The 13,714-nt window shown below is 48.9% G+C and overlaps 1 protein-coding gene across 6 annotated transcripts in view; it reads left to right on the top strand.

Moving 5' to 3' along the window:
* ELP3 (elongator acetyltransferase complex subunit 3) overlaps nt 1–13,714 on the top strand; it is a 284,717-nt gene that overhangs the window by 28,709 nt on the left and 242,294 nt on the right. For 5 of the 6 annotated variants that reach the window (XR_010987878.1, XR_010987879.1, XM_068143174.1 and 2 more), the window contains exon 5: nt 416–479. Coding sequence is in view for 4 of the 6 variants with exons in the window: in XM_068143174.1 (XP_067999275.1) it covers nt 416–479 (64 nt within the window). In the remaining 2 variants the exon portion in view is untranslated. Of the gene's footprint in view, nt 1–415; nt 480–12,908; nt 13,109–13,714 lie in introns of those variants that run through there. The other variant, XM_068143173.1, reaches the window with a different exon arrangement.

Raw genomic sequence — 13,714 nt, 5'->3', positions numbered from 1 at the left:
TTTCTTAAAGGCACAGCCTCAAACGGTCACAAGTGTCCCATACTTTGAGCTGTCCAGTCATGAATCAGCTTTAGTCTAGAAGCAGTATTGCAGCATTAATGTACCATAGTGCTTGAGCTAATAAAACCTTCCTTTTGTACTGGCTCCTGGAAGCCAGTAGAGCAGTTGACATGCTCTTATGATCAGGCTCAAGAGATTTCTTTCACCTCTGCCGTTGTTACCTGTGAGGGAAAGGTGGTAGTGGAGTAGGCCTCATGGTGTGAACTGAGACAACAGCCATGATTCTCCATGATTCTGAAGTGATGTAGTTAAACCCATGTCTGCTCAACCTACATCCCCTTGTTTATCTCAGACAGATGAAGTCATTGCAGTTGTATGAGTTTTATGTTTAGTTTCTGTCTTTTTATATTTGCAGGTACTGCCCAGGTGGACCTGACTCTGATTTTGAATATTCAACACAGTCCTACACTGGATATGAGGTATGATTTTTGGTTTGCTTTAACTCATTGCCTACACTCTATAAGTTTGTGTTAAGCTGCTCTTTAATTCTGCAACTTCATTCATGTTACAAGAATAAAAACCAGTATCAGAATTCAGAAACTTCAAGATCTAAAACAGCTGAGCTATGGGACTGGAAATTCTTCTCAGCTGTTGCAGGAGTTGTTTCTTTCTCCTCACCTGGCTGCTGTTTATGCTGCTCTGCATGCAATGTGCTGTAAAGTGGCCTGTTTGGGTGCTTGGTTGCATGGTTTAGTTGATTAGGTGGTGTTGGATGATAGGTTGGACATGATGATCTTGAGGGTCTCTTCCAACCTGGTCTATTCTATTCTATTCTGGTCTATTCTAGTCTATTCTATGATTCTGGGTAGAGCAAGTGCAGCATTGTGGCTCCAGCCCAAAACTTGGTGGTGTGGAAATAGCTGTTAATCTGAATCTCCAGTTGTGGAAAGCCATGAGTGAATAGGAGCAGTTGAAGGTGATATTGCTGTCTCCCATGGGATGCTGCTGCATGTAGTTTGTGGAAAGGAATGCTGGCTGTAATTCCAACGAGAATTATTGGTCTGTATCAGAATTTTCCTCACTAAACAGTCCAGCAGAAGCACATGGTTTTACTTGTGGCTCAGTATGGATTTACTGGAAAGGTATAGAGAAAACAGATCCAGACTTCTTAGAGCTGCTCAGTGGAAAGTTAAGTGGCATCAGAAGGTCTCAGGACAGAAGAAGGACAAAAGGAAAGTTGTGTCAGAGGAGGTTTAGGTTGGACATGGAGGAGAATTCCTTCACCAATAGGGTAGTCAAGGTGTGAAACAGGCTGCACAGGGAAGTGGTGGAGTCACCATTCGAGAAGGGATTGAAAAGCCATCTAGATGTGGTGCTGAGGGACATGGTTTAGTGGTGACATGCCAGTGCTGAGTTAATAGTTGGATCGATGAACTTAAAAGTCTTTTCCAGCCCCGATTTTATGACTTTTCTGTCCTGTCTCTTCACTTGGCACAAAAGTCATCTAAGCAGTATTTTTAGAGCTCATTTAAACCTTCCCTATCACAAATTGAGGCCATTTCCTCTTATTCTCTGTTGTTTATTCCTTGAGAGAAGAGAATGACCTCCACCTCACTCCAGTCCTTTCAGGTAGATGTAGAACATGAGCATTCTTTCAGGTAGTTGTAGCAAGTGAGCCTCCTTTTCTTCAAGCTAAACAACCCCATTTCCCTCAGCGAGTCCTCACAAGACTTGTGCTCTAGATCCTGCTTCAGCACTCTGATGCCCTTCTTTTAGTGGTGGGGAAAGCAGTCATATTCCGAAAAACATTTTGTTTGTGATTCTTTGCAATATTTTTTTGTGACTCATGGCAATGATTCCTCATCTATTTTGCTGTTATGTGCTAAAAATGTGAAAAACTGTGTCAGTCTTTCTGTTATGTTACCCTCTCAGGATTGAAACAGGCTTTGTTGTAAACTCAAACAAATTTAAGGAGATAAATTTGTTTCTACAGTTGAATGAGCTCTTTGGATGGCAGTTTGAAAACTTTGGAGTCAGTTAGGATTTGAAGATTTTGGCATCTATTTCAATGCTAATGGTTGTCTCTTTTTTGTTTTGTTTTTAAAATGCTCTTTAAAAGAATAAATTTATGAAATTAATCTCCTTGTGTCTTCTAGCCAACATCACAGTATCACAGTATAACTAAGGTTGGAAGAGACCCCAAAGATCGAGTCCAACCTATCAACACAGAACCCCATGACTAGACCATGGCACCAAGTGCCACGTCCAATCTCCTCTTGAATGCCTCCAGGGACGGTAACTTCACCACCTCCCTGGGTGGCACATTCCAATGACGAACGACTCGGTCGGTGAAGAACTTTCTCCTCACCTCGAGTCAAAACCTCCCCTGGCGCAGCTTGAGACTGTGTCCCCTTGTTCTGGTGCTGGTTGCCTGGGAGAAGAGACCAACCCCTTCCCGGCTACAACCACCTTTCAGGTAGTTGTAGAGGGCAATGAGGTCTCCCCTGAGCCTCCTCTTCTCTAGGCTAAACAATCCCAGCTCCCTCAGCCTCTCCTCATAGGGCTTGTGTTCAAGGCCTCTCACCAGCCTTGTTGCCCTTCACTGGACATGTTCAAGTGTTTCGATGTCCTTCTTAAACTGAGGGGCCCAGAACTGGACACAGTACTCAAGGTGCGGCCTAACCAATGCAGAGTACAGGGGCACAATGACTTCCCTGCTCCTGCTGGCCACACTATTCCTAATGCAGGCCAGGATGCCACTGGCCCTCTTGGCCACCTGGGCACACTGCTGGCTCATATTCAGGTGGCTGTCGATCAGTACCCCCAGGTCCCTCTCTGTTTGGGAGCTCTCCAGCCACTCCGACCCCAGCCTATAGCTCTGCATGGGATTGCCGTAGCCAAAGTGCAGCACTTGGCACTTGGACTTGTTAAATGACATCCCATTGGATTCTGCCCATCTGTCCAGTCGGTCGAGGTCCCTCTGCAGAGCCTTTCTACCCTCTAACTGACTAACATCTGCTCCTAACTTTGTGTCATCTGCAAACTTGCTGATGACTGACTCAAGCCCCTCATCCAGATCATCAATGAAGATGTTAAAGAGGACAGGGCCCAGCACTGATCCCTGGGGGATGCCACCGGTGACTGGCCGCCAGCTGGATGTGGCACCATTCACCACCACTCTCTGGGCTCGGCCCTCCAGCCAGTTCCTAACCCAGCACAAAGTGTAGTGGTCCAAGCCACGAGCTGACAGCTTAGACAGCAGTTTGCTATGTGGGGGATGGTGTCAAAGGCCTTGCTGAAGTCCAGGTAGACCACATCCACAGGCCTCCCCACGTCCACCAGACGGGTCACCTGATCATAGAAGGAGATCAGGTTGGAGAGGCAGGACCTGCCCTTCCTAAATCCATGTTGGCTGAGCCTGAGCTCTTGGCTGTCCTTCACGTGTGCAGTAATTGCCGCCAGGATAATCTGCTCCATCACTTTCCCTGGCACTGAGGGCAGGCTGACTGGCCTGTAGTTTCCAGGTTCCTCCATCTGACCCTTCTTGTGGATGGGGACCGCATTGGCCAGTTTCCAGTCACCCGGGACCTCTCCAGTGAGCCAGGACTGGAGGAAAATGATGGAGTGCAGCTTGGCGAGCTCATCTGCCAGCTCTCTCAGCACCCTAGGATGGATCCCATCCGGTCCCCTGGACTTGTGAGTGTCCAAGTGGCTCAGCAGGTGCCGAACTAATTCCTCATGGATTACTGGGGCACTACACTGCACCCCGCCCCCATTGCCCAGCTCAGGAGGCCACTCATCCTGAACTCCTGCCTTGCTGTTAAAAATTGAGGCAAAGAAGGTGTTCAGGACCTCAGCCTTTTCCTCGTCTTCAGTCACCGTGTTCCCCTCCTATGGGCAACGGAGATTGGAATCAATATGGCTGACCAATATGATAGAGTATTGTTCCTTTATTGTTCCAGTGTTGCAGGCCTATGGTGCAGGCCTGTAGTGCAAGTATAGCACAGTAAAGTGTAAAAGAATGTCGTAGGGTTGAGGGAAAGGCCAGGCCCTTCCCCCCCACTGTGAGTAGAGGGAAGAAAATTGAAGGGAAAAAAAAACGCACAGCCAGATTAGCAAAGGAGTGGGTGCTGTGTATTTACAAAGCAGTTTAGGGAAAAATGCAGGTTTATGTACAGAATTTACAGTATTTACAATATATACAGTAATATACAACAAAGTCACACAGAAATGAGGGTTCCCTCCTCTGCTGAGGGGAGTTCCCCACCCCTGCTCCCCCTTCTCTCCCCCTTTCCCCAGAGAGGATTAGAAAGAGAGGAAAAGAAAAAGCAGTTGTTAATTGGAAAGCAGTTAATACAGGCCTTGCAGTTTATCAGTTTCAAGGTCAAGCCTGGCTGAAAGCCCAGAAAGCTATGAGCTGCAAGCCACCGAAGGAGGGGAAGACAGACTGACCAGAAAACTGCTGTACTCCCAGTTCAAAAGGTGCTTCCCCCCAATCTACCAATGAAATTAGTTTAGATCTGTCTTTTGTTTACAAACATCCGACCACAATATTCCCTTTCTTAAGGGGACAGCCTCAAACGGTCACAAAGAAGAAGAGACAGGAAAGGCAGAAGTGTGTAGCAAGGGAACTTCTACAACTTTATATAAACTCGGAGTGCCTTGTTGGCATGGCTTCATTGGTTCCCATTGCACTATTACAGATTATTGGTCCAACTACTAACGACACACAAGCTTTGTTGATGCAGGTGCATGTCCTGTTGTCCCAGGATAACTTTCCATGTTTATAGCTACCAGTGCCTTTGTAGTGGTTTCAGCCTTAACTGAGAATTAAAAGCTCAAATGGGGAAAAGGCTGAGAATCTCTTCCCCACTCCTCCCCCCACCCTCCACCCAACATGGTCCCAGCAAATGCCCCTATAAGTATTACATTTAACCATGTGAAGCATATTGCAACGTAGAGCAATTTTCCATCACAGGCACTTTTATCTACACCATTGGTTTCATAACTTGCTTCAGGAAAGCCCATGCAAAGGCTTGGACCATCAGGTTCTTTAAAATTGCCATTTCTACTTTTTCAGAAAAAAGTATTGCTTTCCCAATACAAGATTAATTTCCAAGCCCCATGTTGGAGGAGCCAAAAATTGTAGTGGTTTGAGCCTCCCTCCAAACAGGGAGAGGGAGGAAAAAAAAGGGAGAGGAGCAAATCCACTAAACAACAATCTGGAGTCAGCTTGGAAGTAGAGAGGCGAATAATTTTTTTCTTCAAATTATATATATGACAATAACAGGGAAAAAAAGGTTCACAAGGGCAAGGAACAAGAATGGATGGGAGTGGGACAGAAAAGAATAATACAAAACCAGTCTTTCTCGGAGGAGGTGCGGAGGCAGCAGGGAAAAGGATCAGGTCCGGCCAGGTGGCTGAGGAGCAGGAGGGCAGCTGCAGTAGCTCTCATCCAGCAGAGGCAGGAGCCAAAAAGGAGATCCAACAGCTATGATGTCCTGCTTTTTATACCCTAGCTGGGCAGGGAGGGGGGAGTGGAACAGACTCAGCTTTCCCAGGGGGGAAACGCCCTGCAGGGAGGGTAAAGTACCCGCAAGCCCTCCACCCTGCTTTCTTCTTTTGTTTTCAGAAAAAGGCATTAACCCACCACAATCCACCCCTCTGTTCCACTTCTCTCCTGCCACAGCCCCTTCATGCAATTTTGACACGTGATATTTGAATCCTTGGTGCAAGTCTCTTGTTATCCCGGCTCGCTCTCTCCCAGGGTGTGGTGGGGTGTAAGGGTAAGGCCAAGAAGCCTCCTCCCTTCCCCCTTGTAAGGTAAAAGGGAAAAAAAACAATTGAAGGGAAAGGAAAAAAAACCCTCACAAGCTGAATTAGCAAGGCAGTGGAGCTATATTTACAAAGCAGTGTAGGGTATGCAGGGGAATATTTACAAATTTACAATATCTACAATATATACAAAGATATACAATAAGGTAACACAGAAATGAGAGTAACCCCCCTCGGCAGAGGGGGTTCCCCACCTCCGCTCTCCCCTCTCTCCCCGCCTTTCCCCAGAGTAGGTCAGAAAAAGGGAGAAAGAAGAAAGAAAGAAGTTAAAAGCCGTTTTGTGTTAATTGGAAAGGAGTCAATACAGGCCTTCTATCTTATCTTCAAGGCCGAGGCCTTGGCAGAAAGCCCAGCACAGAAAGAGCTGCAGCACGAAGAAGAGGCAGAAGCAAGATTGATAGAAAAGTCCTGGAAATGCTCAGTTCACTCCCAGTTCAGAAGGTGCTTCCTCCCACTCTTCCAATGAAATTAGTTTAGATTATTCCTTCCGTTTACCAACTTCCGTCCACCATATTCCCTTTCTTAAGGGGGCGACGTCAACCGGCCACACAGGGCAGTCTCTCTCTCTCTCCAGTGATGGTCACTGTAGGTGGTGCTTGAACTGGGCAGGCATGTGGAGAAGAATCAGGAATCAGTCTGTCTTTGACAGGGAAAGAAAATAAAATCAGGAATAGTCTGTTGCTGTAGGGACATAGGGAACAGTCCGTTGCTATAGGGACATCTGGAACAGTCCGTTCCTGTAAGGACGTCAGGACATCAGGGGTGGAGGGGTGGCCCTGTACATCAGGGAGGCACTAGATGCCATTGAGATGGAGATTAGGGACGGTCGGGTTGAGTGCTTGTGGATAAGAATTAGAGGGAAGACCAGCAGGGCAGACACCCTGGTTGGAGTCTGTTATAGACTACCCAACCAGGAGGAAGATGTTGATAAAGCATTCTATAGGCAGCTTAGGGCTTTCTCAAGATCTCCGGACCTTGTTCTCATGGGCGACTTCAACCTGCCCGACATCTGCTGGGATCTCAACACAGCAGAGAGGAGACAGTCTAGGAGGTTCTTAGAATGCATGGAGGACAGCTTCTTATCCCAGGTGCTGCGAGAGCCTACCAGGGGCAAGGCTATGCTTGACCTCCTCTTCACCAATAGGGAAGGGCTGGTGGGTGATGTGGTGGTTGGAGGGTGTTTGGGGTCCAGTGACCACGAGATAATTGAATTCTCGATTTTTGGTCAAGCCAAGAGGGGCAGCAAGAAGACCTCCACTCTGGACTTCCGGAGGGCAGACTTCGGGTTACTCAAGGAACTAATTCAGAGGGTTCCTTGGGATAAAGCCCTTAAAAACAAAGGGGTCCAGGAGAGCTGGACCTACTTCAATGAAGAATTGTTGAAGGCTCAGGGACAGGCTGTGCCAATGTGCCGGAAGATGAGCCGCCGGGGCAGACGGCCAGCCTGGATGGTTCATGAACTTTTAATGGAACTGAGGGAAAAAAAGAGGGTGTATCACCTTTGGAAGAGAGGGGAGGCAACCCACAGAATGTTTAAGGATGTTGCTAGGTGTTGTAGGAAGAAAATTAGAGAGGCAAAAGCACACTTGGAGCTTAAACTGGCCTCTACTGTGAAGGACAACAAAAAGTCCTTCTATAAATACATTAATAGTAAGAGGAAGGGAAAGGACAACCTCCACTCCTTGGTGGACACAGAGGGGAACATTGTAACAAAGGATGAGGAAAAGGCAGAGATACTTAACACCTTCTTTGCCTCAATTTTTACTAGAAGGACAGAACGTCTTCCTGACAGCTGGCCTGCAGAGCTGGCAGAAGGAGCCAGGGAGCTGCACAGTTTCCCTATGTTCCATGAGGAGGTGGTTGGAACTCTCCTTAGCAGCTTGGATCCCCACAAGTCCATGGGACCAGATGGGATTCATCCTAGGGTGCTGAGGGAGCTGGCAGATGAGCTGGCCAAGCCACTCTCCATCATTTTCCAGCAGTCCTGGCTCACTGGCGAGGTCCCAGAGGACTGGAAGCTGGCCAACATGGTGCCCATCCACAAGAAGGGCCGGTTAGATGAGCCAGGGAATTATAGGCCTGTCAGCCTGACCTCAGTGCCAGGCAAGATCATGGAACATGTTATCCTGAGTGCAATCACACAGCACTTACAGGATGGCCAAGGGATCAGGCCTAGCCAGCATGGATTTAGGAAGGGCAGGTCCTGCCTGACCAACCTGATCTCCTTCTACGATCAGGTGACCCGCCTGGTGGATGTGGGGAGGCCTGTGGATGTAGTCTACCTGGACCTCAGCAAGGCCTTTGACACCGTCCCCCATAGCAAACTCCTGGCCAAGCTGCCAGCCCATGGCTTGGACGGGAGCACACTGCGATGGGTTAGGAACTGGCTGGATGTCCGAGCCCAGAGTGGTGGTGAATGGTGCCACATCCAGCTGGCAGCCAGTCACTAGTGGTGTGCCCCAAGGATCAGTGCTGGGCCCTGTGCTCTTTGACATCTTTATTGATGACCTGGATGAGGGCATTGAGTCCATCATCAGTAAATTTGCTGACGACACCAAGCTGGGGGCAAGAGTTGAACTGCTGGAGGGTAGAGAGGCTCTGCAGAGGGACCTCGACAGGCTGGACAGATGGGCAGAATCCAACGGCATGAGATTTAACACATCCAAGTGCCGGGTTCCGCACATCGGCCACAACAACCCCATGCAGTGCTACAGGCTGGGGTCAGAGTGGCTGGAGAGCAGCCAGGCAGAGAGGGACCTGGGGGTACTGGTCGATAGTAGGCTGAACATGAGCCTGCAGTGTGCCCAAGCAGCCAGGAGGGCCAATGGCATCCTGGCCTGCATTAAGAATAGTGTGGCCAGCAGGAGCAGGGAGGTCATTCTGCCCCTGTATACTGCACTGCTTAGGCCACACCTCGAGTCCTGTGTCCAGTTCTGGGCCCCTCAGATTAGGAAGGATGTTGACTTGCTGGAACGAGTCCAGAGAAGGGCAACGAAGTTGGTGAGGGGTTTGGAACACAAGCCCTATGAGGAAAGACTGAGGGAACTGGGGTTGCTCAACCTGGAGAAGAGGAGACTCAGGGGTGACCTTATCACTCTCTACAACTACCTGAAGGGAGGTTGTAGACAGGCGGATGATGGTCTCTTCTCCCAGGCACCCAGTACCAGAACAAGAGGACACAGTCTCAGGCTGCGCCAGGGGAGGTTCAGGTTGGATGTTAGGAAGAAGTTCTATACAGAAAGAGTGATTGCGCTATGGAATGGGCTGCCCGGGGAGGTGGTGGAGTCGCTGTCATTGGAGGTGTTCAGGAGGAGACTTGATGGGGTACTTGGTGCCATGGGTTAGCTGTTTGGGTGGGTTGGATTGGTTGATGGGTTGGACGCGATGATTTTGAAGGTCTCTCCCAACCTGGTTTGGTTTATTCTAATAAAGGAGGTTTATTCTAATAAAGAAATTATGGTGGAGCTTCTCCTACGGTTGGCCAATTCACTGATCAAATGAGACAATTGGAGGATAGCATGACACGTGTTTCTTTGGTTTCGGCCATTAAAACTATGTCTGGAGATATACAGAATTGCATAAGAGAGTTAAAGGATGAATTTAGAAATTCCATATCCCAATTGGCACAAATGGATGATTTCAATTCTTCCTCCAGGTGGATACAAGTTTCACCTGTGAGGAATACACGTCCTCCAAGGAGGTCATTCCAAAACAGATCAAATCAAAACAGGCCACCAAGGCAGTCACGTAGAACTATTTGGGTAACTCTGCGTGATCAGTTTGGTGAGAACATGAACCGCTGGGATGGCCAACCAACTTCTGATCTTTTCAGGAGACTGAGGGAACTGCAAAGTGGCAGAACCCGAGGTAGCAATACCAGAAGGGTAGCTGTTACTTCCACAGTTCCCCAGAACAACTCTAGTAATTTCAACAGTGGCTCCAGTTGTAACAGGCAAAGGTGGCATGTTCCCCATAACTAGGGGTGCCCTGCCTCCCGCCAGGGGGAGGAGAGGGATAACAGAGATAATAGAATCTATTGGGATGTGTACATCCAGTGGCCTGGCACTTCACAATTTCGGAAGTACATGGCCTTGGTTGACACAGGAGCTCAGTGCACCATAATGCCATCAAATTATCAGAGATCAGAGTCTATAACTATTCTGGGAGTCACTGGTGGATCTCAAGAGTTAAGTAAGGTGGAGGTTAATATAAGTCTAACTGGCAAACAATGGAACAAGCATACAGTTGTGACCGGACCTGATGCACCTTGTATTTTGGGAATTGATTTTCTGAGAGAAGGGCGTTTCAAAGACCCTAGAGGTTACAAATGGGCTTTTGGAGTAGCTTCTATAGAAATTGATGGACAAAAATTGAAGCTGTCTGCTAGACCTGAGCTTTCTGATGAATCTGCAGTTGTGGGACAACATATGATACAGGACATTAAATCGCCGGTTGCTTCTCAGACTGTGCATCACAGACAATACAGAACCAACCGTGACTCTTTGTTGCCCATTCAGAATCTGATTCGCCAGTTGGAAAGTCAGAAAGTCGTCAGCAAAACTCATTCGCCTTTCAACAGTCCAGTGTGGCCTGTGCGAAAGCAGAATGGAGACTGGCGTCTGACAGTAGACTACCGAGCCCTAAATGAAGTGACACCACCTATGAGTGCAGCAGTACCAGACATGATGGAACTCCAGTATGAGCTGGAATCCAAAGAGGCCAAATGGTATGCTACCATAGACATTGCTAATGCATTTTTCTCTATTCCCATAGCAGAGGAATGCAGGCCTCAGTTTGCTTTCACTTGGACAGGAATCCAGTACACTTTCAACAGATTGCCAATGGGCTGGATCCACAGCTCAAGCATCTGTCATGCAGTGATCCACGATGCTCTGGAGAAAGGCGGTGCTCCAGAACACATCCAGTTCATCGATGATATCATCGTCTGGGGTAAAACTGCTGAGGAAGTCTTCAAGAAAGGTAACAAAATCATTGACATTCTTCTGGATGCAGGTTTTGCCATCAAGCGAGACAAGGTGAAAGGACCTACCACAGAGATCCAGTTTCTGGGAGTGCGGTGGCAGGATGGACGCCGACACATTCCAGTGGATGTGGTAAATAGAGTCTCTACCATGGCAAATCCCACCAACAAGCAAGAGACCCCACGTTTCTTGGGGATAGTGGGATTTTGGAGACTGCACATTCCTGGATACAGTCAGATTGTGAAACCTCTGTATGATGTGACTCGAAAGAGAAACCATTTCCACTGGGGACCTGAACAACAAGCAGCCTTTGACCAGATAAAGCAAGAGGCCAAGGGATCAGGCCTAGCCAGCATGGATTTAGGAAGGGCAGGTCCTGCCTGACCAACCTGATCTCCTTCTATGATCAGGTGACCCGCCTGGTGGATGTGGGGAGGCCTGTTGATGTAGTCTACCTGGACCTCAGCAAGGCCTTTGACACCGTCCCCCATAGCAAACTCCTGGCCAAGCTGTCAGCCCATGGCTTGGATGGGAGCACACTGCGATGGGTTAGGAACTGGCTGGAGGGCCGAGCCCAGAGAGTGGTGGTGAATGGTGCCACATCCAGCTGGCAACCAGTCACTAGTGGTGTGCCCCAAGGATCAGTGCTGGGCCCTGTGCTCTTTAACATCTTTATTGATGATCTGGATGAGGGCATTGAGTCCATCATCAGTAAATTTGCTGACAACACCAAGCTGGGGGCAAGAGTTGATCTGCTGGAGGGTAGAAAGGCTCTGCAGAGGGACCTCGACAGGCTGGACAGATGGGCAGAATCCAACGGCATGAGATTTAACATATCCAAGTGCCGGGTTCTGCACATTGTCCACAACAGCCCCATGCAGTGCTACAGGCTGGGGTCAGAGTGGCTGGAGAGCAGCCAGGCAGAGAGGGACCTGGGGGTGCTGGTTGATGGTAGGCTTAACATGAGCCTGCAGTGTGCTCAGGCAGCCAAGAGGGCCAATGGCATCCTGGCCTGCATCAAGAACTGTGTGGCCAGCAGGAGCAGGGAGGTCATTCTGCCCCTGTACACTGCACTGGTTAGGCCACGCCTCGAGTACTGTGTCCAGTTCTGGGCCCCTCAGATTAGGAAGGATGTTGACTTGCTGGAACGAGTCCAGAGAAGAGCAGCAAAGTTGGTGAGGGGTTTGGAACACAAGCCCTATGAGGAGAGGCTGAGGGAGCTGGGGCTGCTTTGCCTGGAGAAGAGGAGACTCAGGGGTGACCTTATCACTCTCTACAACTACCTGAAGGGAGGTTGTAGACAGGCGGATGATGGTCTCTTCTCCCAGGCACCCAGTACCAGAACAAGAGGACACAGTCTCAGGCTGCGCCAGGGGAGGTTCAGGTTGGATGTTAGGAAGAAGTTCTATACAGAAAGAGTGATTGCGCTATGGAATGGGTTGCCCAGGGAGGTGGTGGAGTCGCCGTCATTGAAGGTGTTCAGAAGGAGACTTGATGGGGTACTTGGTGCCATGTGTTAGCTGTTTGGGTGGGTTGGATTGGTTGATGGGTTGGACGCGATGATCTTGAAGGTCTTTTCCAACCTGGTTTGGTTTATTAAGAACATTTTGTACATGGCTGCAAGTGGCAATGGTCCAACCTGGTGCTTGTGGCAAAACGCTCCAGGCCAGACACGTGGACGACCTCTTGGTTTCTGGAGTCGAGGTTACAGAGGTTCAGAGGCTAATTATACTCCAACAGAGAAAGACATTTTAGCTGCCTATGAAGGAGTGAAAGAATCTTCTGAAGTGATTGGAACTGAATCACAACTTCTCTTAGCTCCCAGATTACCAGTTTTGAATTGGATGTTCAAAGGCAAAGGCTCCACACCACATCATGCCACAGACTCAACACGGTCTAAGTAGATGGCTCTAATAACACAGAGACCTTGAATGGGAAATCTTGAAAGGCCTGGTCTAGTGGAGGTGATCTCAAGTTGGCCTGAAGGTATCAACTGTGCTAAACCTCCAGAGGAGAATGTAACTCGTGCTGAGGAAGCTCCTCCTTACAATGACCTTTCTGATGATGAAAAGAAATATGCTTTGTTCACAGACGGTTCCTGTCGTCTTGTTGGATAACAAGCGAAGGTGGAAGTCTGCAGTGTGGAGTCCAACACGCCGAGTTGCAGAGGCGAAGGATGGAGAAGGAGAATCCAGTCAGTTCGCAGAGGTAAAAGCTGTCCAGCTAGCTCTCGATGTGGCTGAACGTTAGAGATGGCCAAAGCTTTATCTCTACACTGACTCATGGATGGTAGCTGTCGTAGTTTGGGCTGGGTGTCCTCTGCTACAGGGGTGTTTCCTGAGTCCAGAAGTCCAGCCCAGTGGGTGGACACAGGAAATTAGGTTATTTCCTACCATGATCCCTTGCACCACTATAAGTTTTACGGCGGGGTCTGGCACTTCCTCTTTCCTTCTTCTCCGCCGCCTGGTAATTGGGGGAGAGATCTCCCGGCCATGGGTCTGGCTAGGCCCAAGGCCACGGGGGCATGGGCAGTCTCAGATCTGGCCAGCTGAGACTAGCCTAGCAGTGGGGGGGGGGGAAGGGGGAGCCCTGGGGGTTTGGGTGTACCCTCAGGTGGGGATGGGATTTCTCTGGGTCTGTTCTGGGGTCTTTCTTGTCACTGTATTTCTAGTTCTCTGCACGCACTCACTGTTCTATTTAAACTTTCCATCACTTTTGGGATCTGTTTGTCTGAGTTGTTATTTCTGCGCGTGGTGGGGAGGGGGTTTGCCTCAACCCATTACAGTAGCCAATGCTCTATGGGGTTGGCTAAAGAACTGGAAGAAGAGAGCTTGGCAGAGGAAAGGAAAACCCATTTGGGCAGCAGACCTGTGGCAGGACATTGCTGATCGAATCGA

This window comes from Melanerpes formicivorus, unplaced genomic scaffold (assembly GCF_026170545.1).
Source record: "Melanerpes formicivorus ecotype bairdi unplaced genomic scaffold, bMelFor1.0.p_v2 SCAF_9, whole genome shotgun sequence".
Lineage (NCBI taxonomy): Eukaryota > Metazoa > Chordata > Aves > Piciformes > Picidae > Melanerpes > Melanerpes formicivorus.
This window is presented reverse-complemented; position numbering and strand designations above follow the sequence as displayed.